At 42.1% G+C, this 26,586-nt stretch overlaps 1 protein-coding gene across 1 annotated transcript in view; it reads left to right on the plus strand.

The window, feature by feature from the left end:
- The first annotated feature begins 1,016 nt into the window (after positions 1–1,016).
- The window catches only part of phf14 (PHD finger protein 14), a 79,232-nt gene continuing 53,662 nt past the window's right edge, over positions 1,017–26,586 (plus strand). Inside the window, exons 1-8 of the mRNA XM_078290172.1 lie at positions 1,017–1,081; positions 8,031–8,141; positions 10,089–10,834; positions 11,207–11,348; positions 23,069–23,228; positions 24,094–24,205; positions 24,789–24,926; positions 26,377–26,523. Of these exons, the coding sequence (XP_078146298.1) occupies position 1,081; positions 8,031–8,141; positions 10,089–10,834; positions 11,207–11,348; positions 23,069–23,228; positions 24,094–24,205; positions 24,789–24,926; positions 26,377–26,523 (1,557 nt within the window). The 5' untranslated portion in view covers positions 1,017–1,080. The remainder of the gene's footprint in view (positions 1,082–8,030; positions 8,142–10,088; positions 10,835–11,206; positions 11,349–23,068; positions 23,229–24,093; positions 24,206–24,788; positions 24,927–26,376; positions 26,524–26,586) is intronic.

Raw genomic sequence — 26,586 nt, forward strand, 5'->3', positions numbered from 1 at the left:
CTCAACATTCTCATTTTACTTTACCTGTGCTCTATAAGACTATGACAAAAGTGACTCCTGATTCAATATCTTTACTTCAGTTGTTCAAACTTGAATGTAAAAAGAACAGAGAGATAGGAGATGAGACCCTTGCTGTCTGACCACACTGATTACAGTAATCCCTATAATGGAAGGCGACTGTGCAAAGAACCCCCAGGGCCTGCTTTTATAAAGGAGATCTAGCAATAGAGCATCCAATCTAACGCTTACCTATGGTTCTGTGCAGATTGCCGTTAGCAGATTAAACAAATGAATGTCATTATTGCTTCCCAAATAATTCATTCAATCTAGATAAGTAAGGTGGCTCTCAGCAGGAAGGAAAGCCTCCAGTTCTTTGAGGGATGAAGGAAGTGAAAATCTGCTTCCTATAAAGGTTCAATGATGTTTACATCTGCTGTTAGTTGCCTTATGTTGCTTTGAAAACTCACATATAAAAGCGGTGATTGTCAGACATCTTTCAACTTAATATGACTTTCCTCTGTAGCTGACTAAATTAACTTAACTGTGATCAGTCTCACAATTCAATTCAATAGGCTTTATTGACATGAAAGTTAAGAACAACATTGCCAAAGCATTAAGATACACATCACACTTTGTATCAGTGTGTGTGTGTGTGCTGGATTGACACGCCACCCTATTATGACTATCAATAGTCCCAACAGTTCAACAATGAATAGTACAATTCAATGGGAATAAAGTCTCTCTCTCTCTCTCTCTCTCTCTCTCTCTCTCTCTCTCTCTCGCTTTATCTATCTATCTAGGTCTATTTATTGCTAGAGATATCTATATAATAAAATAGAAAAAAATAAAATAGAGTAATGTTTACTGAGTTTCAATTTCTTTCTCTTTTGCTTCATCACAACAGATAATGTAAAGACATTTCCATCATCTGTGAAGCACCAAATATCCTCAGCTGTCGCCATGGCAACAACATCCAGTCGTCTGTACGTCACTGCTGTATGTTTTCCGTTGTCCACATAACATGCTGCTAATGGGAGACCTGCCTTGTTCCCTGTAGTATAAACGACACAAAACCGATAAAGTGAGTGTTGCTTTACACATTATCATTTTCCATCACGCCTCAGCGCGATTTTGTTCAGTGGAAACTGTCCGCATACCAATGCAACAACGTTATTTGCAGACTCGAGTTATTGCTAATTAGCAGCTAGCCGGCTAAACTAGCCCAGCTATGCTTTGCGGCTAGCGGTCTATTTTGCTAATAATGCTAATGTGATGCGTTTGACGTGTTGTTTGGTATTGTGCTTAGTCTGTTTTTGTCAGTCTAGCCCGGTTATTGTTCCATTATCTTGTAGTTTTAACCTTGTGAAGCAAAAACACACACATGTATTGTGTTCAAGGCGCTCTAAAAAGAAAGTTGACTTACGGGACTGCTGCTAGTGCTACGCTAACTCGCTAACCAGAGTTAGCTAATAGCTACCTGGATGTGGTAGGTGGTGATACAGCTGTAGTACAGTTAGCAAACCAGAAACACAATAACGCTGTTCTACTCAATTCAATGTATCTTTGTACGCGAAGCTTGTTAAACCGAGTTTGTGTGGTGGATTCTTGGCCGAAAGAGCAAGCCATGGCTGCGACAGTCTGCAGCCTTTGTGTTAGCTGCAAAGATACATGGTGGTGCTCTTTGTTTGCTAGCAGCTTGTAAATAACAGCCGCACTATGGATTTGAGAATTGCTTATTAATCTCAGCCCAATCACAATCTCACATTTACCTAGTATTAAAGCCTTTGGAAACCAAATTTGATTAAATGTATAGTTTATGGTTGGCCCCGGACATATTGTTGCAACTATTAGTAATGTGGTGGTAGATACAAAGGTAGGTAAACTACAACTTCCAGTCGGTGAGCATCATAAGGAAACAACCACCAATACAGACAAAAATCAGTTCTATTTTCAGAAAAGCATTAGTTTATGCTTTTCCTTTAATGTCCTATCATATAACTTAGGCTGCATCCTGTCTTACAATCTTATCATATAATTTACATCAGTTTGATGCTACTTATGATGATGTATCCTATATATTTAGATCTCAGGTTGGTGTCTGAAAGGGTTGGTAAACTAAATAAAAAGGAAATGCAAATAAATCAAACTGACCCATAACCATGCCAATTCTTTGAATTTCACAGTTTCAAGAGGGATTTTCAGATTTATTTGAACAGCGTATTTGCACCTTCTTTGCCCTTTCTTAAAGTAGATAAATGAAGGAGTGCATGCTTGCGTCAGAGGATTAGGGCCATGTGAAAAATGTATTTGAGTGAGTTTAAAGTCAGACTTCTGAGATTCTGAGAATAAAGTCAGAATGTGGCTTTTAAGGTCAGCCAGCTAGCTGGCTCTAATTCTGAGATTCTGAGAATTTTGACTTTGATCTCAGAATTCTGAGATTATTTTAAGAATTCTGAGATTAGAACTCAAATATTTCATGTGGCCCTAATCCTCTGCTGTGCTGCATGTACATGTTGTCAGGACTCAGCATGGATCAAAAATAATGTACAAACCCTGCACTGTCCTCTTACGAGGCCTAGGCTACTCCTAATTTGAGGAAATTTGCACTCCAAATTTGCTTTTAGTCTGTGTTAAACAGAATTTCATTAGCTGAATTTCTCTAATTAACATTCCAATTTTAATTAAGTTCCAGTGCCTGTTCAGCTAGTATGACAAAGCCAGATTTATGACCAGTAATAAATGAGCTTAAAAATTGAAGCCTCCAATATCTCAGTGGCACCAGTCAATGCTGTATCCTCTAAAACGGAACATGTCGCATTTCAAGTCTTCTTTTCCTCAGAGTTAGTGCTGACCGATTTGTGTTTTTTGGGTTCGGTTTCGGTTCGATTATTGAAAATGATTGTGTTTTTCTGTCTCTGGTACTCTGTGCTTGAGAATTTATTTGAAAAAAAAAAAAAATACATTGACCTCAGGAGAAGATGGTAGCGCCGCCCACCTCTTTTCCTCCATATGATGCTGCTCTTTCCCTTTTTTCTGTCTGCTGCTCCTCCCTCCTCCCTGCTTCTTAGCCATCACCTTTTCCTGACACTACCTAATACAGTGACATAAAAGCCAACAGTGAGCGACAGCCCTGTTATTCCAATCCTTTTATTTGATGACAAATACATTTCCCGATTTACCCGATCTTTGCTAAAAGAGTAAACAAGCAAAGATCTTCTCCATGCACAATGTTAGCTGATAACATTAGTGCATTTGTCGCATATTTAAACCAGAGCTCTAGCTGCCTATCGCCTGGCCAAGATGTTTTTCTGAACTGATACGGCATAACCCACAATATAAAAGCTATTACTGCTCTGATATATTGTTAGACACTGGTCATCATCATCACTTAATCTAGGATACCTCCTTCTCTTGTGTGCAGTGCTGTACTATATCAGTGGCACATAGCGGTAGACATTGGAGCTGTCATTTTCTACATCTGGTGAGCGTGCCTCGACTTCACCATACAGAGAATTGTGGTCATTGTAATCATAATTACCGCATATTCTGACCAAGGGGGTGGTCAAGGGATCCTATAGCTGGCCGAGAGGCGTGGCTAAATGGGCCGAAAATTCAGCTCCATGTCATGCACACACTTCATGTCGCCATGAAGCAATATGTACCAGAAAGCGTATACCCCAGAGCCATTGAGAGAAAGAGTTGCATCAACGGAGGGTCAAAAACGCTACACGGTCACATGACGGCCACATGGTTTATGTAGCTCCCGATAGTTCCAAGCGGTCCATTTGAATCCATTGTTTTCTATGGGAACAGTACTAACAACCGCTACTTTGGGTATAATAAACAATATGACAACTGATTTAGAGTATTGTAAACTGACAGGTTAGATGTCTTTAATATTTACTCTTTAATATTATGATTAAAAATTATCTCAAAATAGAAGATTAGAGGGATTAAGGCTTGGCACCTTTACTAGTCAATGATGTGTTGCTTTGGCTGCTAGCTGTTCACTGTGTTACATCCTAATGTAGCCTAATCCTACTATAGAATGAGGAACACTCTGTCTGTCCGTCTGTCCGCATCCATTTTGCTCCTCAACGGGTTGGCCAATCAATCTCAAACTGCACATGGGCATTGAGCATTGGCATAGGCAGGGACTGACGGAGCTGATTTTTCCATTTTCCCAAATTTACGCTGTTTATGAGTTGTGGTGCGCGCATCCCCGGAAGTCTGCACGTAGTTGTGGCGCGCGCATCCCCGGGTACGGACTAGTTTTATTATTATTATTATTTACTTTTTTGGACTTTAAGATAACGTCACCAGAAGGTATGAATTGAATATCAATCCATCAAGATAGTCTCTTCAAGTGCTGTGAATCCACCAACAACTGTCAGCAGTAAGGGGCAGTGAATGATGTTCAGTGCTGTCATTGAAAGTTACTTGCGAGCGGTCTATTCAGTTTATGACCTAAAGTAAAAGCATTCCACTGACACCAACAAAATCATCCTCATTTCAAGTTTCTAAAGTACAGGCCCTAGACCTAGAGGAAGGTACTCATATTTAACTATTGAGGTGCATTAATGAACATAGAGCATGAGTAGGCCTACATAAAACATACTCTCTTACTCAGGTGTTACTAAGTCTATGGTAAGAGTCTTAGACAAAGAGTGAACAGGACTAGAATAAGTAATTTACAAGTCTGGTTAGATTATAAATGTAATTAAGCATGCTTTATTAACCTGACCCATCCACCAGATGCAGAATCAATATTAATACTACCAAAATATCAATATATATAGCCTATCCATTAAGCTTAGCAATGTAGTGGTGAGTCAGGCAATGGGTTTTGGTGTAGGCTACGTTACTAGGGATGCAATCATATTGATCTCTATTGATATTAGTAAGCCAAGTTTTTAATTAGCCTACTTGTGTCAGATAATGGGCTATGGATACAAATCCATCGATCTCCATCGATGTTATTAACTATGCCTTGTCTAGGGATGTCAGTTTCGGTTAATTTTGCTTTCGATAGGCCGACATCCATTAACCGGTAACTAACCGGTTAATTTTTAAGAAAAAACGCAAAATCACGTGAAATACAAGAAAGTGGCGCTTTCCTTTTAGTCCGGCACTCCATTGACTCAACTAGTGCAGTGCCCGTTCGCCCCGCTGCTGCACAGAGCGCTGTTCGCTTGTTTATTCAAAGTTTATTAATATTGAACGTGTCGCGTGTCCAAATTGAACCAAATCCGACACTGCACGTCCTTGGGTCCCCAGCAATACACCCGCCAAGTGTGAAGTAGATCGGACGAACGGTTCTCGAGATATGCGAAGGACACACACACTCACACACTCACTCACAAACAGACTCACAGACAGACAGAGATTCCTTGCTTTAGTAGATAGATGAGCTTTGGCGCCGCATTTCGAAGCGCTGTCCATTTGCTGTAATTTGCATATAAATATCTGCACTTGTTATGCACGCCATGGCGTAGCCCGTTTTAATATTAAGTGCTGACTCCGCCCACCCGGGCCAGTTTCGGCGTACGCCGGTAGAAATTACAAGTGGACCCTCAGTGATGTAAATAGGTGCACGTCCTGCGTCTCTGACGCGTTAAAATCCGAAAGGACGCAGTAAACTCACTATCGACGCGTCCAGGGGACGCACCCTACTTTTTTCCTAGAAAATAGTCTCAATCATCGCGGGAGAGACTTAATGCCCTCGCTGGGCCTGCATCCAATGCTGCTTTCGGCACACAGATTTCATTTCAACAAGGCTACAAACTTGGTAATTGGTAAATAAACTCACGTGGATGCTGTATTCACTCATGTCGATGATGACCCGATGATGCTTTACCGTGCCGTGTTGAAAAAAAAAAAATCCACCAGCCGCGATTTTCTCACCGTCTGCGCATATATCTTGCACATATCTCCCGTTTTGTTCAGTCTCAATGAGTGAAAGGAAAACGTTTTAAAATGCCACCAAAGAAAAAGATCAAACATATTGCTGGCCAACAAACAATTGCAGGTAGGGATGTACCCGAATCCGAATATGTTATTCGGGAAAGCACAGATAGGCTAATGCGATAGAAACAGATATTTCTTCTACCCGAAGTTGCTTGTTGTTATTCGGGGGAAAAAAGCCATGATTGACATGTCTGTGCGTCAGCCACTATGTTTCTTCAAATTGATTCATATCATTGTGGATGGCCACAAGATAAAAATGCCCATGGTTTGGTTAACTGGAATTAAACTGAAATGCTCTAAAACATATTGCTAACTCGATTCACATGTGATAAAAAGATAAGTAGCAAAAGTAATACTGATTTTGAAGTTATTACCACTAAAAGCAGCAGTTGAAACACTGCTTCCCCATGGCGATGCAGTTGCTAGCTCCGGCTGTTTGGAACTATTGAGGGTCTCCATGATCCGCCATTGCTGTAAAATAATTGGCCTGATGAAGTGAATGGAGGTGATGCAACTCTTTCTCTCAATGGCTCTGGTATACCCCATAGCAGGGCCTGTTTCGTACAAATGCTACAAATCATATGTAATTATAGTTCTACAGAACCTCCAGCCTTTATGAAGGAGCAGCTCATTCTTTCATACTTAAAGTATGAAAGAACGCCATACATTTGAGTTGTTTTGCAGCAAACCACACATTGGAATGTCAACAACAAATGTAAAATGCAGCAAGTAGTTGTGTACCACCATAGTATTTTAAGAGTTACGGTCATACAGTGGCTATATATGAAAATCAATTGTTCATTTTATTTAACATGAATATATATAATTCCCTACACTTGGCTGCAGATATTTCCTTATTACAGAAGTTGTAGAAATCAATGTCTATTGTGTTTGAGTTCACAAGTAGTATTTACCAGCTGAAAGCTGAGGTGAAGGGTATTTTCTAGTCGGAAGCTGGTATTTGCTATCTTTCCATATGACGTGAATGCAGTATCAGTGGGAGCATGACTGTTACTATTCAGACTAGCCAATCAGTGTGCAGTACAGTGATCATACCTAGTCAAAATCTGTTCTGGATTTGTACCATATACGATAGGGTTGGGCGATAGGACGAATATATCGGCTATCGGCGATTGGCTGAGTCCATCGGCGGTTGATTTTTTTGGGCGATTTTTGTCATTTTATTTTGCTAATTTAATGGTAAATAATTAACCTGTAAAGCGCAATTCAAAGCGTGCGCGAATAGGAACTGGCAGTTGGAGTTGGGCGCCGTTATCCCCGTATTTAAACGACATCACGTCTCCACCCTCTCTATGACAGTTGCCTTTTCACTCTGCCTTCCAGAGTGGCGTTTAGTACAACCATAAACATAAACACACTTGATTTCCGACGTGATCCTGTGTGTGTGACACAAATACGGTTGACTCAGATCGGGCAGCGACAGTGTGTACAGTTTAGTTTAGTTTAGTTTTTGATTAAAGTGAAGGGGGTTAGCCCCGAAGTTAGCGACAATGGCTAACCTGACCAGGCTCACTTAAGGTGGACTGACCTTTCAGGTGGACCAGCTATTCTCATTGTAGTGACAATCTCAGCCGCTCTGACACCCGGCGAATATATCGGCAATCGTCGGTTGTTGGGCTGACGGTGGCCGGTAGGAAAATTTTGACATATCGCCCAACCCTAATATACGATACGACGTGAGAGAATCACTTTATAAGTTATTTATTTGCCGATAGAAATGAAATCAAAATTCACATAGGCAGCTTCTAATAGAGTCAGACTAGAGTCTGGCTAACTATAACAAAACAGTTTTGTGCTGGGTCATTTAGACCAGCTATGGGGGAATATGGATTTTTAGGAAAGAGGGCCATTTTATGTTGAGTGTGAAAAAACATTTAGGACCTGAGCAACCTCAAATGGATCAAATATTTGAAACCATATGCAGATTTTCTTTTTTCCAGGTTTGACCAGATCAATCAGATAATACTACTTTTTTCTGAATGGTAATGATGATTGCGTCTCTACAGTGATTCCATCCTACTGAATTTATTCTCCTTTCTTAGTGGACCGTGGCTTGAAGCGCAGGCAGGTGAAGCCACTTGCTGCCTCACTGCTGGATGCCTTGGATTACGACAGCTCGGATGACAGTGACTTTGAAGTAGGCGATGCCTCAGGTAATCACAGTCTGTGTAATTTCTAGCATCCTTTAACCTATACATACATTTTTACATCCTTCATATTTTTCCTCTAATTTGCAGGGTGCTACATAGGCATCTAATCTTTGTACTGAAATATGATGTTTTGCAGCATTAAACAATAAGCACTGTAAGCTGGGATGTAGTAATGTTAGTCAAAAGTAGCCTATGGTTATATTCCGGCAAAAACATGACATCTCATCACCTACAAAGGTTAGACTGATATACCGGTTTGCCTATATATCTGTTTGATGACATATTGGGCCAATATTGGCAAATATTTCCCACTGCTGATATAATGGAGGTGGGGATATTATTTTCCTCAACAGCTTTAGAGCTGCTAACCAATCCAAAACAATTTCATTAGTGTGGCTTTCAATGGAGAGTTGTAGTTTCCCATGATGGTCTAAATCAGGGGTCTCAAACTCAATTTACCTGGGGGCCGCTGGAGGCAGAGTCTGGGTGAGGCTGGGCCGCATCAGGTATTCCACAAGAAAAGCTTTGTTAAAAAAATTCCAATCTTCTCAAATGTCTTTATTTTTATTTTTTAACACAAAATAAGATTTAAACGTCTTTATTAACAGTTCTTTAACCTCAATGGGTTCTTCTGAATATGAATTGTCCTGAACATGAATGGAACATTGAAGAACATGAACTGTTCTTCTGAACATGGCTTCTCTTGCCTACTCCTTGCTGCTAGAGACCTGGCAGTAGTCATAGAAACAAAAAAAACAAATGACATCATATAGAAATATATGTAGTGTTCATCGTGTGAGGCAATGCAAATAGCGCGATGCAAATAAAAAATAATGACCCACAAATAACGGTGCGATCCTATAATTGGTCCGGGTTACCGGGGACTGTTATCGCCGACGGGCAGGTGTCGCTATGTGACTGCAGACTACATTAGGCTACATTGAGTTCCTTACTTTTCTTTTATCCCGCCGCGTACGCATCACTTTGATTTATTTTGTCAGAGAGAGACATATATACGTATAATGTCCCGCTGGGCAGCAACTTTAAAATCTTTTTTTTGGAAGTGTTGTGAACGCAGCGCGCTGGGACGAATGTCCGCGTGTGCCCAATAGAAATGAGGCAGCCACCCAGGCACGGAAGAAAACTCTCCATGGCAACGCTGCTGTAACTTTCACTCATTGAGAAATGTTTCTCTGCTTGCATCAAGCCCGGTCGATGTCCCACCCCCGAGAGCCATATACCCCACCGTGATTGGTAGGTTCGTTCAGCTCCGCACACAATACTGTAAAGTGCCATCCATATAAAACTCGTGGGCCGCACTAACATTAAACTTTCATATTAAGGTGGGGGCCACAAAATATCGTCTCGCGGGCCGCAATTGGCCCGCGGGCCGCGAGTTTGAGACCCATGGTCTAAATACTGTTTCAGAGGCTTTTATACCGTGACAAGAATAAAAATCTTGGGTAAACAGTAAAATGCTTTTATTTTTATTTATTTTTGGGGGGGGGGGGGGGGGGGCATGAAAATGGTCAAATTTAAATATACAGAATATTGGCTCTGAATATCTGAATGCTGCCTTGTAATAAAGTGAAGTAATCTATGACTTTTTTTTTTTTACCTCTTTCGGTGGCCAAGGAATTGCAATGACAGGTCATCGATAGGCACAGCTTACAGTGGCTTGTAATTGATATAAATCATGAAGTCACATTTTCACTTTTCATTTTGAGACGGGTTAACTAGCCAATTAGAGCAGAGATGCAACAGAAACTTCGAGTGAAGAGTTGACATCATGATGCAAAATGCTGGAATAATATTGCTTTGTTGAGTACAGAAAGCGACTTTTGAAAGCCAGAAATCTCACCACCTGGCAAAGTAATCATTGAGTCATTGGTTTTCAGAGTGACTTCATTATTCCCGTTTTGACTGTGTCACTGTGTTGTTTTCTAATAGGATCAGATGGCACAGGCAATGGGAGTGATGAGGAAGGGTCTAAAGCGAGTGCTGCCGGTTCAGACAGTGACTCTGATAACATTGGCTCTGCAGATGATGGTATAGATGAGGAAGAGGCCAAAGAGCTGGCTGCTGAGGACACTTTAACTGAGGATGAAGAGAAGACCAAACAGCAGCCTTCCTCAGACAGCTCCACCAAAGACCCCCCTGCCGCACCCCCGCCCAAGAGCCGACGCAAGAGCAAGAAGACCCCAGACACCGAGGCCACCGTGGCCACCATGGCGGGCGGCAGCGGGAACGGATCCACCCCGGCGTCCGCGTCCGGCAGCGTGACCGCGGAGGAGGCTCAGGCTGAACCCAAGAAGTGGAACTTCCGCAGGAACCGCCCCCTGCTGGACTTCACCACCATGGAGGATTTGAACGAGATGGACGACTACGACAGCGAGGACGATAACGACTGGAGACCCACGGCCGGGAAGAAGAAAAGCAAGGTGGCCGCCCAGAAAGGAGGGACCGAGGAAGAGGATGGCGGCAGCGCTAGCGACGACGACGAAGACGACGATAATGACGATGACGACGATGATGACAACGACGACGACGATGACAAGGAAGATGGCGATGACAACAACAACAGCAGCAGTGACAGTGACAAAGAGGTGAAGAAGCCTAAGAAGAAGGCTAAGAGCAGCAGTGCTTTTGATGAGGAGCTGACTAATGACAGCATGTCCCAGGGAAAGGGCAATGAGGTTAGTGCAACACTAATGATCTACTGAGCATTGGAGCAAAGACATTTGCATCTTCCTCCACCTTGTCCTTGTTATAGAAACCACTGCAAATGAACTTGGTCTTTGGCCTGCACAGTAGCTACTTTGTTTCGCCGCATAATACCAAACACAATAATATGAGTCACAAAGTCGCCATATAATCCAATGAGAAGTTTAGATGGTATCAGAGAGATCCCCAGAGAACGGTTCTGGCTTTGTGGTAATCGACTTAGCGTAGTGTCCATCATCATTGTGTATGGGATTTGCTAACTGCCAATAACTGGATCTGTGGTCAGAGAAGAGGGGGGGAGATTGTCAGTGGCTTTACTGTGGCTGTGCTTCCTGATTCCCCAGGATGCCTTGCTGGACAGAGCCCAGACGTGGAGTGCTCAGCGGATGGAGCACATCCTGATCTGCTGTGTTTGTCTGGGAGACAACAGCGAGGATGCAGATGAGATCATCCAGTGTGACAACTGTGGAGTGACTGTGCATGAAGGTAAGCAGCAGGGTTAGAACAATCGCTTTGCCAATATATGGTGCTGAATTTGGCCTTTCATTAAAAATCAGATATCTCCCACTCACTGTTGTCCATTTCGATATGATGGGGGCGATATGTTTGATTACATATTTATTCCATCTTGGTTGGTTTTGTTTGATTATTTGATTTTTATTTTTCTATTTATTTATTTATTTGTTCATTCAAGTTTTTGATTTGTCTTAGGCTTCTATACTGTATATATAGGTAATACTCTGGTAACATGAGAAAATGCATTTCCTTCTTAGATTTAGCCTGTAGAATCCCTTATCCTGTGATATTGCATTATCATCATGATCAGGAACTGGGCAATAGAGACTGAGGGAGTAAACTTCCTCTTCTCGCTTTATCAGCTGATTGTGTCTCTGACTTGTTGGAAACAAAATCAATGACTTTTTAAATCGTCTCTTGCATTTGGCCTTCTTTTCCAGACAGCCATAGTTAAGACTGACCATGCGGGGTGGATCAATGTGACACTGCTAATTTTCAATCTCTTCATTTATTTATTTATTTGCCCTCGTTTTACTAATTTAAAGGCACCTTGAAAAGACAGGCTAAGAATATACCGAAAAGAGTGTTTCTTTTAATATGGACAGGGTTTTTGAGACTTTTCATTTGGCAAATACACAAACTGTTTTGCCCTCCAAGGTGTCAGTTAGTTACTTTGACGATAACTCACACTGCATGTAGCTTACAGTTCATTTTACATTGGTTAGATTGATACAATGACCTGAAGACTGCCTCTGCCATAATATTGTGATCCAAAATGCAAAAATGGTTGCAGTTTCATTGAGTTGCCATTTAAAAAATAAAACAAAAAACAACAAAAGCAACTTTGCATAGTTGAAAAATTATGCTGTAATGGCTGACACTGAACATATTGACTGGTAACAGACATCCATTGAGATATATAATACACACACACACACACACACACACACACACCTTGCCCTTCCTATAGAAACAAGCCACTTTATATCACCGTGATTGGCTGCACTGAATCAGGGGTTAACCTTGGAGCAGCTAGAACCTTTCACGTGCAAGCAGTACTTCAGAGAAACTCATGAGATACTCTCAGACAGATAGTCTAACACACACTCACTCACACACGTGCACTCACATACACACACACACACACACACACCATTGAGGGGTGGAAACACAGGCCTAATCACCAATTCTCTATAGGCAGACACAAGATATTAGGAGCAGGTCTTACATTTATCTTGTTCCCTTCGTTCGTTGATATTTTGTTCCTCTGAGACATGTTTAATCTCCCTGAAAAGACACAGAAGGGAGGCTAAGTGGTTTGCAGTGGAGGCTTGAGAGAGAAGAGCAGGCAGCGGCAGCACTTGCGGCCAGTTCTTATCTTCCTCTCTCTGAAGACGTGAATGGTGTCCTTTTTTTCCGTGGCAGTACAATATGGAACTTAATTCTACCAATAAGTTTACGTTCTTGTGTTCTTATGCTCAAAATTGATGGATATGTTGTGGCATTGGAGGTTTAATTAAAAGCTGAAGCTATTTTTTGTCATGATATATCATCTTATCCTTTTTTACTTGAGATCCCCGAAACAACCTAAATTGAAACTTGGACACGTCTGCTCCAATTGTGTTTACTTTCCTTAGATTAAACATGGCTAATGCTTGGTTACAGTTAGAAAAGAAAATATTCCAATTTCCAAACTGTGACTCTTTGTAAATTAACTGAAATGGGCATTTGGTTTGTGTTTAAATATTACTGCCATGATATTGGCTGGCTAAGAAAGCATGTAGGCCTCGTTAGCTAGCATTGGTATGTACGTTTGGTAGCAGTCATTATTTTCTAGGGTAGGATGGTCCCCCATTCCAAGCATTAACTGCTAACAAATTACAAAGTTAATTACAATTACAGCATTGGCCACTCATTCTTCGAGTGGTCTTGCTCCAATTGGGCCAAGTTTGGCTACTTATCCTGTTAGCTAGGCTAATTTTCTCTGCCAGCTCTGATGTGTCCAGTAATGAACATTACTTTTCTATTTCACTACTCTGTTAGGGGACTGCTTTCAGTCCCCCACACCAATACCTTATTTTGGCTACCCTTATCCTTACCCTTACAGTTCACTTGGTGGTTAGCCAAGTTGGCTAGGTGAGCTATCTATCTGATTTCCTAGGCTAACTTCCCACTCCGAGGCTTGTCTTACGCACATGTTAGTATAGAGTGGCCTCTGGCAGGCTTAGTGGTAGCTCCCAGTGCTCCTAATCCTCCACACAGCGCCACCCATTTAGCATGCTTGTCGACACTAGGTTGATTGGCGCACAGGGGTGCTCTTGCTTTGGGGCTAGCTAGCTGGTGGCTCAGAGTGTTCTCGCTTCCCTGCCTCCCTATCCGTCACGTAGCCCAAGCACTCTTGCTTGTTGCTATTTTACAGCTATTTAGCGTCATCGCTACTTTCCTTTTAGCCATTTACCATGCTCGGTTCACACTTGTGTAGCACCTGCATGGCACCTCTCCAGGTGGATGATGGCCATGAGCTTTGTCTCATGTCTAGGAGTAGAGCATTTGAAACAGGCTCTCATAGACGCTGAACGAACATGTTTAAGGTGGAAATCAGATGGCTTTGATATTACGCCAAGGCCTAACATTTTGTTTCCCCCGAGGAGGCTCTCTTTCCAAGTTAACTAGGTGGTCAAACTGGCTGTTTTTGGCCTCCTCCCAGGTCGAGAGGGGAGTCCAGAGCAAGCCCATTGAGAGCACTTAGGGCTTACATAGATTTTAATAGAAGTCTTAGTCGGACAGACCATTCATTTGCAATGATGTGTGCAACAAAGTTCAGCCTCTTTCTAAGCACAGGCTTTTGCACTGGATAGTGGATGTGATTTTGCAGGTCTACAAGTCCTTCCCAAACCTGCAGTCATGAAGGCCCATTCAACTAGGAGCATCTCCATGTCATGAGCTATCCTGAAGGGTCTTTCACTGGCGGACGTACTATGTGCAGCAGTGACCTTGGTTTCACTGTGCACCTTTGCCTGTTCCTACAGGGTCAGCGTGGCTGCCCAACATGCGGCTCTCCCTACCAACGGCTACGACTGCTTTGTAGCAGGTATTTGTTGGTTCCTCTTGACTAAGGGTGCTCCGATCGATCGGCCACCGATCGTTATCGGCCGATATTCGTTCTAAATAGTTTAATTGGTGGTCTCTATAAAGGCCGATCAGATGACGCAAAACACGCGAGACAATTTCTCTACGCGCCGCTAAAATGGCTTCACCGGTCTGGCAGTTCTACCAGGTGTCTGAAAAAGACAATACATTTGCAAAAATGTTAGGGAGAGACGAGTTGGGAAGAGATCCAAACAGAAGTACGTTAGTCTCTTTGTGCAGTCTGTCTCTCGCTCTCTCTCTCTGTCTCTCGCGCTCTCCCTCTGTGTCTCTCTCTCTCTCTCTCTCTCTCTCTGTGTGTGTGTGTGTGTGTGTGTCGCGCTCTCTCGCTCTGTCTCGCTCACTCTCTCTCTCTCGCTCGCTCACTCTCTCTCTCACCGGACCCGTCTGTTTGCCTCCCATTGCACACGCGGGCGTGAGGGATATTTTTTTTTCCATGCCAAGAAGATGACCGGCTGAATTCCCAAAAAGAAGAACTAAGGGTTATTAATGTTATTCGGAATACAGCTGGGTTTCCAAGACTAGCAGATTAGCTGTATATAGGCTACTGTAGGTACTAGTCAGTATCCACTGAGTGGACTGAAAACGTTAATATTTACTTTTTAACTCTGACTCTGAATGTTTGCTCCCTCAATCCAGATTAATATTGAAAAATATTTTGTTATGTTGCAGTTTTTATAGTCTCTAAAGTTGGAGTAAATTGATAAAGGCCCTGTGTTTTCCATCTATTGGAATTGATTTTTGTTGCCTCAGTAGGCCTATATATAATTTATTGTTCTAACTTGGTGTGTTGTGCACATTTAGCTTTTATTCTAATTTTTATTTTATAAAATGTTATTTATTTTATTCCACAGGAAAGCTATATTTGTTGAGCTCTAAGCTGCTCCCAATAACCAAGCGTAGGCTGCTATGGTTTAAGTTGTGTCTCTAAGAGAGAGAGTATGTTGCACATGTTGCCTGCCAATAAACAGTTGTCAATTCATGATACTTTCTCATCTCTTAATTTTAATACTTAATATACAATGTTGTTAAGAATAGTTAAATAAATAAATAATGCTACATGATGAATAGAAGGCTTCAAATAGACCCCGTGATCGGTGATCGGTATCGGCCGATACTGCTTCCAGCGATCGCTGATCAGTGATCGGCCCCAAAAATCCTGATCGGAGCACCCTTATTCTTGACTCTCCTGGTATGAGCCATCCAGTGTTAAAAACTGCCTCTGGCAGTCAGGAAGAATGAAGCAGAATGAGAGTTACAAATGTAACTACAATTCTAGGAATTCTGGATGACCACCAGAGTTCTCTGTCAGGGGTGTTGTAGGGGCGTTGTGCCCTACATCATCAGCTGTCAAGCTTTGTTGGTATAATTCCTCTCCTATGCGTGCACAGGATGATATTATCCAGAGATAAACACTGCCTCTGGTGGTAATCCAGAATTCATAGATTCATTCCTAAGGGGACGATCGCTAGAAACGCGTCGCCACCAAAACATGTCGCCACCAAAACGATTGTTTTCCTATGGTACGGCGCGCCTGGGGCACGCTCTTCTCTTGCGTCGCGTTTTTCTGGCGGTTTTTAGGCGCACATAAAAATTAAAATATTCTCAACTTTTCAGCGCAAGGCGCGAAGTCGCACCGCTCGTCAATGTCACATTTGGGCCAGGCAGCCAATCAAATCAAGCAGAAGGTGGGCTTTCCTTCTTGTTTTTATGCGGTTTGATGTGGTGGGAACGGTGGGACACTGGCAAACACAGATGAAAAGCTGATATTAGCGGTCTTTAACCCGGTCGCACATGCAGCCCTGCTCCACAGGCGCACCAAGCTGTTTTGCCCGACAGCGGTCTGCCTAGGCGTTTTTGACGCGGCTGCGCCTGTAGCGACGTTTCTCGGTGTGATCGCCCCCTAACTTTTTGCGGTTATTTTCTGTAGTTGGTTCAGATTACATTCTCACTCCTAACGAACCACACAGCAGTTCACTTGGAAGAGGATTGAGACCCACATCTTGAAGCGTCCTGGTGTGGTTATTTGGTGCCAACCGAGTTCGATCAGCATTGTTTTCATGCGCCCAAATGATAAACTGCTCCAAATGCTTGGTGTGAACGCGCTCTTAGTCTAGGATGAGGTGGAGAGGAACTCTCCTTCATTGCCCTTAGAAGCATTGCAAGCTATTCACGTTTCTACCCCATGGTCATAAGAGTCGGGCAGGGCTGCCATCTCCAACTGAACAGACAGCTGTTCCCCTGCCAGCCGCCTATGTGCCAGCTGCAACATGCTGCCACCAACCTTAAGGGAGGAGGTTTGATTGGAACAGGAGGGGGTATGCCTTTGTGTCACAAATGCTCACCTAAGCCCTATGCACTCACTTGGAAAGGTGACTCAGAAATGGGGGAAAATTTGTCATATATGTACATACTATAATGCTGGCATGAAATTGATAACACCCAGTGCCTCTTGAGGACTCTTGCCTAGGGCTGAAACTGTCTAGAATTTAGAATTTTTATTAATGTAGACTGATGTGTGTGATTTGCGGGGGTGGGTGGGGGGATTAGAAAATGTCTACTGCTGCAACTCAATAACAGCATTTCCATTGCAAGTATGACAAAAGACTCTTCTCTGTTGCAACAGCTAAGCCTACAGTATTCTAGGGCTGTGCAATATGGCCAAAAGCTTTATAATGATAATATTTTTCATATTGGTTGATAACCATGATTATTATTTCTATTGTTTACAGGCTACTTGTTGCTCCTGAGTGAAAGCTGAAGAAACCATAAGATTAATTGTAGCTTACAAAATATATATGTAGACATTTTTTTTTTGATCCTATCATGGTTCGTTTAGTAGATCTGTAAACTATAAAATAGATCTATCAGAGTTTCACAGCGATTATTTTAGGACGCAGTCATCCCACAAATAAAACCTCAAAGAAATGCAAGGGGGCTACATTAAGTATATTAAAGGAAAATAAAAGTCTGGTTAAAGAGAGTTAGAAATAAAAGAAAAATTAATAAAAGTACAATAAGATAAAGTCAGAGACGAATTAAAACAAAATTAAAAAGAATTAAAATGGGGATATATAGCATGAATTAAATAGATAACAGAGAAAAACTACATAAAAGGTTGCCTGTAAAAACATGTTTTAAGAAGTGATTTAAAAAGTGATGCTGAAGTTGGGTGGAGCCTAGGGGCCTGGATGGCAAAAATCTTGGATAGGTTGTATATTGTGTAGATAATATGTATGCATGGCCAGCACGCGCTAAAAATCCCGGCTTCCGATGCAGTATGTAGTCAAAATTCCTCACTTGTGGTTAGTGAATGGCATGTTGTTCTTCCTCCCCTTTTCTGGTAGTGTAGTAAATGTTCCAAGGTATTGCAGCCATTAATGAATTCAGGCCTTTCTGTGCATTTATTTCAGGGAAAGTTTACCTGGAATCTTGCCACCATGAGATCTAGCCATTTGATTATGAATAACTGCTATGCTGAGGCAGGCTAGTTTGACCTGGCACTGAAGTTGTGTCCTTTCTGCTAGTAAGCAAGTTTGTTGATTAGGCCACGTTTTATTAGAAACGAGTTTGATTTTATGATTTTTTAAGTATGCATCTCAGGAAGTCCATGAAATGCTAGGAAAATGATTGGGTAGACAGAAATATCTTGTTTTTTTTCGGGGGTGACGAGTGTTTTGGAGTTGGTTTCTCAAAGTAAGATAAATCCTCTGCGTGTATAGGTCCACCAATACCAATTTTTCAGAACAAGTACCAGTGCAGTCATTCATGCTGCCTAGTATAGAACAGTTACAAAAACAAGTGCATCAATTGTGTGTATTGATTTATTTGATAATTTTTTTAACACTGATGAAACATTGCTTATTGACAGGCTCAGAAACATCTATTCAGAATAAGTTGTTGGATAAAAACAGCTTTTTCAGAATAGGTTAACAGATACAAGACACAAGACACATGTTTGGAGTAAGGGGCACGACTCCCACTTTTCCTCCACTGGAAAACTCTCGCTCTCTTGCCGTTAATAACGGCTATCGCTATCACTATGGTTATTGCTTTCTCCACCTACACGTAAAACCAAAGGCTGGATGCAACAAGTCCAGGCGAGTTCACTGGGGGATGTCGAATGGCATTCTGGGAAATGTAGGAAATCACTAACTGAAGCAGAAGTAGGAGAGGTAGGTTGACGAAAAGTGGATACAACAAAAAGGTAAATTACAGCACTTCATCACAAAATAACTCCTGGAAAGCAGTAAACATCACAGATTGATGATATCTAATAGTGTAAGATTATCTGAGGGTGGATTAGGTTAACGGATAAAAAAACGCTTATTCAGAATAGGTTAACAGATAAAGAGCATTGGTTTCGCCAATAAACCATACAAATGACGTAAAGTAATGAAACCAGAATCAAGTGTGCTGATAACATGTTAGCTCACACAAGGCAACACAGAGTACCTTGAGTTTGGTTGAAACCTGGCGCCCTCAACGTCACTATCATAAAATGCTAATTAGCGCACCTTTGGACGGGAAACGGAGTGCGAGTTTGGCAAGACAGAAGAAAGAGAGAGTCAAACAAGGGAGGACTTGTGAGGTGGAGATGAGAGACGAGCCGTCATTATCTGGAGCGTACGCGAGTTGCTCTCGCCGCTCTCGTCGCCCTCGCCGCTCGTCTTTGTTCTCGCGTTCGCGCCACCGTCCGGACGCCGTCGCTCCTCCTCGCACGAGAGGAAGAGGCCGAGATGAAAGGCGGGAGCCGAAGACCCGGGTGCGAGATCAAAAGCCCCTACGAGCAGGGGTCCAAAGAGCCGGCCGTACGCACGGAGTCCCGTTCCCGCCAACCTGCCTTTTGATTATCCCACTCTGGCCGGTAGCACAAGCGGAGATCATTAACCATACCGCTGGCTCTCTCATTGCTTTTATTTGTTTTTGACTGTAAATGCTAATTAAGGCCCTTTTTTTTCAACTTTACTCATTAAACTGACTCTTCCCTGACTGTTGCGGTTTCCTATTTTTTTCCAATACTTTGTGGTTTCAGTTTTCTTATTTTGTCATTAATGGGTAATGGTTTCCCCTGTCATTCCATGGTGGGAGGCAATAAAAAAAAAGGTTCTTTACTAAATGACCGTCATGTTGTTGTTAATAGGCCTTTTCTGATTCTACCACCAATTATATGAAAGTGTATTGATTTTGGTTAGACTCTTAATGAGTTCTGGACTGTAAACTTAATTATCTCCCTAAATGTGCTCAAGTCATTTACGTTGTCCCAGCTTATTTATTCAAATTCATACTAAGTGGAATAAGTTTCAGAAGACTTTAGAAATCACACTAACTGCTCGATTGACTCTGGGTACATATGAAAAGGAATAATTACATTGTTTTTTGTTGTTTTTTTAAATGGGGATGCATTTTGTTTCCTATGTACTATGGAGTAATAATTCACTAAATGATTTGAAAGAAAGCAGGTGGCACTGGTACTCCCATATGTCATCTACAACCTTTTTTTTGCCTTTTCCCCACAACTGCTATGCAAACCACCAATTGCATAATCTAATTAGCTTTATTTAGCGATTGCTGAGGCTGGAAGCTGGATGCGCTTTGTGTTTTGTGGCTCGGTCTGTCTTCTTCCAGGCTGATTTTACTTAGGACTTCTTTATACGAGTGCTTTCGTCTGTCTTGGAAAGAAACATGTTACCACTGATGAGGAAATTGAACTGAACTAATCTAATAGGGCTCTGAACAGCTTTTCATCCTTCAGAGAAAAGGATAATCCCGCTAGAAGCAATGTACAAAGACCAATTGTGATGGTTTACTTTTCAAATATTAATTACTCAATTTAGCCTAAAAAATATATTAGCCTTGCTACATACTGAAATATGCCACTAACATCAGGGATAGTGAATGATTTCCATGTAGAAATGTACTTGAAGTATGTTAATTGTATGTATTGAGTATCACAGTCTCAGCCCTTATGATAATGAACGCTGATGGTGTTGCTTTACCTCACAGTGATGGAGGGAGACACGGACATATTATTGGGTACGTTGATAGCTATAGATAGATTATTAGTGTGAGACTGCTGCCAAGATGAAAATGGGAACCATCAATGCACTGTCAGAATAACAGATGGCTCGCTCACTATTATGAGGTGCTCATCACTTTTCTTTTCATCCCATGGACAAAAACACCCCCCTTCATTACCTTCATATTGTATCATCATGCGCATACACAGACATGATTTCATATTCTCACCCCTTGATGCATTGCTTTTGTCGAGGGCATGCAACCAATGCAACCAAACCTAGACCTTTCTCACTATTAAATCTTGATACATTTAAAAGTACTACTCTTGATTCAGTCAACTCTACCCTCTACGAGCTTGGCAGTAAAAGAGAAGGGGCAGGCCCTTCTCTTTTACTGCCAAGCTCGTCATTTCTGACAAGGATAATCTTTACTTCTGGGATTATGAAGCTATCCTGTAGTCATCACTTTTTGTCAGCTTAGCTCATATTAGCCAGCAACCCGTGGCTTAGCGGTCTGAGCTTTGTATCTCAGTTCAAAAGGAACATCGGAGATTTGTGCAACGGTTCAGCCATAAGTCGGTTAAACCAGCGTGGTGGTCATTCAGAACCCCAGTGCCACGGTTCACAGCCCAATCAGTATTAAGTGCCCAACTGTTGCCAGAGGTATTTCAGTAATACCTTTCTTTAAGAAAATAAACGTTGAGTGGAGCTATATTGGAGCAAGCGGGACTTAGCCTCCTGCCCTTGCCGCATACTGTGGAGGAAAATGGAGGTAAAAATGTGTGGCAGTTTTGTTCACATCTCGTGTGGGTAGATTCTAAGCAGTTATCCCCATTTGAAGGTCAGGACATAGCTCCAGCTGTGCCTTAATTGCCCCCATTCACGTAATCAGTAGCTTGATTGGTGTAATCCTGGCTTTGAGTTGTTCTCAAAAAGAAACCAGAAGCCTGTAAAAACTGACAAGATATAGCCCCCAGCCTCCGAGGAGCAGGGTTCAAAATTAGCGATTCACCGTGACACACGGCGAATGGTCTCTCAATCAGAAAAGGACATGCACACACCAAACAAAGTATAGAGCTGAATAAACAGCTCCGTCTGCCCCAGTGTTTGCTTTCGATGGGCCGCCTGACTCCCCAGTGTGGCACATAGTGACAAGCATGCAGAACATTGAGCTTTTGATTTGTGAGTCTTTCCCATTGCTCAAAAAGCCTGAAGGCTGGTTGACTGAATTGGGAGTTAGTGTGTTATCTCCCCAATGGAGGCAGAGCACTGATTGCTGCCCTCATTGGTAGCAAGGAGCACGTTTTCTTGGTGTAATAGCCGCCGTAGAAACCGCATCAGCCAAGTAATTGTTTAGGCAACCTCAGAAAATTAACGGGACAGCATTAAAAAGCTTTCTTGTGGCTTCTTCTTGCTTCTCTGAGGGCACATTTTTATCAAATGTTCAATTTGCGGTGCTGCTGTGTCATAGTAGATTGAAGGCTTTAGACAAGAAAGCTATTGGTTCTGTTTGTCTAACCTTCATTGTCCTCTAATTGGATCCCAGATAGACATAATAGCAAACCACATGGTTAGATATACTGTATGTATGCACACCCCTTGCAACAATATCGCCACGCTATTGTTCAGTGGCTGATTTGAATTAGCTGATTACGGGACATATACCGATGCGTCATTGGCTACTGATTGGTTGCAGCCAACTTTTCCGCATCGCCGAACAAGAAAACAAGGCGATCATGGTGAATATCGGCCGACATTTCTCCAGTCATAGAAAATGAATGGGCTTTCTCTAACTTGTTTCTTTGGTTGCATGAGTTGTAAATGCACCTTGAGGGATAACACACTTATATTGCAGTTGGAGACAAATATGCGCAATGATCTTTTCACATTCAATTCTGGCAGGGTGGAACTACTTTTGATACAGCTGTAACTGTAATGATTGTGGCCATATAAAGCGTAAAAATACAATGCACACATTATTTTAAATGATGGATTATGTTAGTCAAGGCAGCAGTATGTCTCTGTGACCTGTTTTTAATGTGTTTTTGAAAACAATGGGAGCCTATGACTTCTGGGAGGCAGGGCAAACCTGCTGTAGAACGGACAGTAGGAGCTTCTGACTGTGGCAAATACATCACTGGGTTTAGACTTTTCATGGGCATTAATAGCAATAGGGAAAAAAACTAAAATAACACCGGTGTTATCCTTTAAGAATTCAATGACTAAATGAGTTTTGACAATTGGAAAAGGTTTAACCAATCACCTCAAGCACAGTGTTGTTTTTATGCTCCCCTTTTTGCAGGCTATCTTAAGTCATTTGTGTGCCTCTTTAGCCACTGAAAGGTATGAACAGTCAAATCTTGAGCCTATATTTCTTCTGGTTCTAGGTTCTAGTGACTGTTTGGGCTGATGTTATTGCTGCCGCAAACTATTTCGACATGGACAATAGGACGACTGATGTCACCTTTAATCCATAACGTAATGGATATCGCTATACCAACAGTCATTTTCTGTGTTTTCCAGGGTGCTACGGTGTCGACGGCGAGAGCGACTCGATCATGAGCTCTGCCTCGGAGAATTCGACAGAGCCGTGGTTCTGCGACGCCTGCAAGAATGGAGTGACTCCCAGTTGTGAGCTCTGCCCCAACCAGGATGGCATCTTCAAAGAGACCGACGCCGGGAGGTGGGACACAATGCCACATTGACCCGGCGGACAGCTACCCTTTACGAGAGGCCGCGAGTGGAAAGTGTTCGGAAACAAATAAAGCTATTGACCTTCCCCGGTCAAAACGCCACAGGCAGCCAAAAAAGCTATCTAAATTGTGCATACATTCAGTATTGGAGAGAAAAAGAAGTTGGATTAAGGAGGGGGGAGAGAGAGAGAGAGAGAGAGAGAGAGAACTAGAGTGGAGGAATGAGAGACGGGGGGGGGGGGGAGAGGGAAGAAGAGAGAGATAGAGGAAGAAAAGGAGAGAAAGGGAGTGAGAGAAAAGAGTGTGTTATGTGAAGCGTGGAGACTTCAGCCACGTTATCGCTGATAGTGCTCCTCAGCCAGGCTGCACCCGAATTTACTACTTCACTAGAGCATGAAAAACACAGCAAATTAAACTGTGAAGCGCTTGCTTGCTAGAGATGGATATCTTTATATTGGACTTCGGATTCTCTTCCCTAAAGTCCGCATTTGAAATTGTGTCACACCAAACTGTAGCCAGAGTTTGGGGGCTACATAAATCTATGAATCATTTTTATTTTTGAAGTGTGCGAGCGACTCACTGCAGCCAATTTCATGACGGCAAGTTTCTCATTGTCTGGAGTAATTGACCTCACTTAGGCCCTAAGTGGGAAAATAAGCACAGTCATAGATTTGGATCAAATTGATTGCAGTGTTACTTAAAAGCATGCAGAAATTAGTTTTACATGCTGTTACTGTTCATCTTAAAATGTTTTCATTTTCTGAATTTTATACTAATGTGTTTTATAGGAGTGTGTTCTATTTTAAAAAAGCCTGGTTATCTGCCAATTTTATGTTTTTTCCTCAATTTTCTCAGATGGGTGCATGTGGTTTGTGCACTTTACGTCCCTGGAGTAGCGTTTGGAGACATAGATAAACTGCGACCAGTGACTCTCACAGAGATGAATTATTCAAAATATGGGGCCAAGGCAAGTACTCCTTCTTCATGTTGATGTAATACGCTAGGTTCATTGGGATTCAGGCTGTAATGACATGTATCTTTGAGTCTTAAAATCCTACCTCATTTGACTTAGTGTATGTATCCACGTGTATTGATAGCGTGTTGATCATGTATTCTTGCTTAGTTACTGTCCACTGCTGTACATGATGTCCAGCTAAACTAGGTCACTCTCATAGGTATTCTAGCTTGAATGTATTTTTAGGGACACTTAAGCTGAAACTCAACTTTTTCTTCGAAGGGAATAACTTCAAATGAGCGTAAGCACTTCAAAAGGTACTCACAGTCGTTTGAAGAAAGTGCGTCTGATTATTTTAATTTTGAGAAGTCACAAGGCCGTGATCAGATAGGCCTTTTTCTCTTGCTTACATGCGAAGCGCAGCTGTGAGTGTCTCTAGTAGCAGAGAGAGCAGGAGCTCAAAAGTTACATCATTTTCATTTTATTTTTGCATTCAAGTGTCCTGTGTGATCACGCCCTAATAGGAACAAATGTTCACTTGCTCCTTCTTTCAGCCTCAACTTGAAGTCTCCCTGTTTTATTCTGCTTTGCGTAGGAGTGCAGTTTCTGCGAGGACACCCGCTTCGCCAGGACCGGCGTTTGCATCAGCTGCGACGCAGGAATGTGTCGCTCCTACTTCCATGTCACCTGTGCACAGAGGGAGGGGCTCCTCTCTGAGGCTGCAGCGGAGGAGGTAAGAGAAGCAACACGGGCATTCAACTCCCAGCCGCGTTTCATCACTTTGTTTTTCTTCCAATATTGGCTTAAGGAGAAATTCTACCTTCCCTGGAATTAGCGTTCAGCTGATAGGGGTTTTTGAAAGCTGATAGAGGTATGTTTGGATTGAAGGTTACGATGTTTATATTTGATATTGTTAAATGTGACCATTTTCATACAACATCATACAAAAAAATCACAAGTATTCAGTGTTTCCCCCAGAAATGTATTGTTGGCAGGGTTGAATTGCCAGTTAAACAGCATTTAGACAAGGAGACACTACAACCAGTACAGTATTGATCAATAAATATGTAATCAAACTGCATCATATCTATGATATCAGAGGTGGACGACACTGACTGGACCATATCCCATCTTTAATGGCAGCCCCATATATCAGCAAACTGATACTTCCATCTAATCTGATCTTAACCACTGGTAAATATGTGAGGGCGTGCTGATTTCAAAAGTCTTGAGTTGGACCTGTATCATGTGGTACCCCCCCCCCCCCCACACACACACACACACACACAATTTTAGTGATCTGAGTGATCAAGTTTTTGATCCATGTTATTGGTCTTTCAACAAAATCCCTTGACCAGGCCTAACCTCCAAATTATAATTAACATCCGTCCAAGTTACTATTGCATGTAGTAGTTTGCCAGTTCTCCATCTATTGAATAGTAGATGAGGTTTGGGAAGCTCTGTCTAATAATCAAGGATCAGTATCATCATCTTTTTTTTTTTATTCATTGCTTATCCCAACCGCAATTAAAGTGCTCAAGTGTTGTTGTTGCTAGATTCAACTGGATTAGAATTAGCTAAATTAGCTCCTTAGTCATCACAAAATAGACTTAATAAGTCAAATTATTTAATATTCTAAGTAATTTCAGCTTGATATAGGACACGGTTAGTTCAGTGAATGCTTTGTGTGATTTTAATCTCAGCTAAATGAGTTAACAGAATCACAAGCTAAGTGGTTTTGATATTGATATAACGTTTTTACAGTTGGACTCCTTTAACAAAACGCATTGGGTATTCACGACCACTGACCAGTCTGCAGTGCGGATCATGTATGCACCATGCATCACTTATTTCTGCACGATATAAGCATCCAGAAAAGTGCCTACCCGCTGCAAACCACTTAATCCAGTCAACTGTGCAAAGGGCCCTATCAACAGGTGAAAGTGCTGATAGCATCCACTGAAACACCCTAAGCCTAAATGATTCCAGGAAGCCAGCAGCTGGAAAATGCCTCTTGCTTTTTTTTGTATTTCTCTTACTCTGACAGAGTGAGAAATGGACAGGAATAGAGAGTGTAATAGGCCAGTGTTAGTAAAAGGTGTAAAAAAAAAAAATGTCCCTGTTGTTCTTCACCGCTTACTGTACCTATCAACATGCGTGCGTGTGTGTGTGTGTTTCCTCAGGATATTGCCGACCCGTTCTTTGCCTACTGCAAACAGCACGCGGACCGCTTTGACAGAAAGTGGAAGAGGAAGAACTATCTGGCCTTACAGTCTTACTGTAAAGTTTCCCTGCAGGAGAGAGAGAAGCAGCTTGCTCCTGAAGCTCAGGTGAGCTGCGTTCAGTCATACATCGTCTTTCATCAGCTGTAGCAGTGGTGGAAAGTCACCGGT

The sequence above is a fragment of the Centroberyx gerrardi genome, chromosome 19 (assembly GCF_048128805.1).
Source record: "Centroberyx gerrardi isolate f3 chromosome 19, fCenGer3.hap1.cur.20231027, whole genome shotgun sequence".
Taxonomy (NCBI): Eukaryota; Metazoa; Chordata; class Actinopteri; order Beryciformes; family Berycidae; genus Centroberyx; species Centroberyx gerrardi.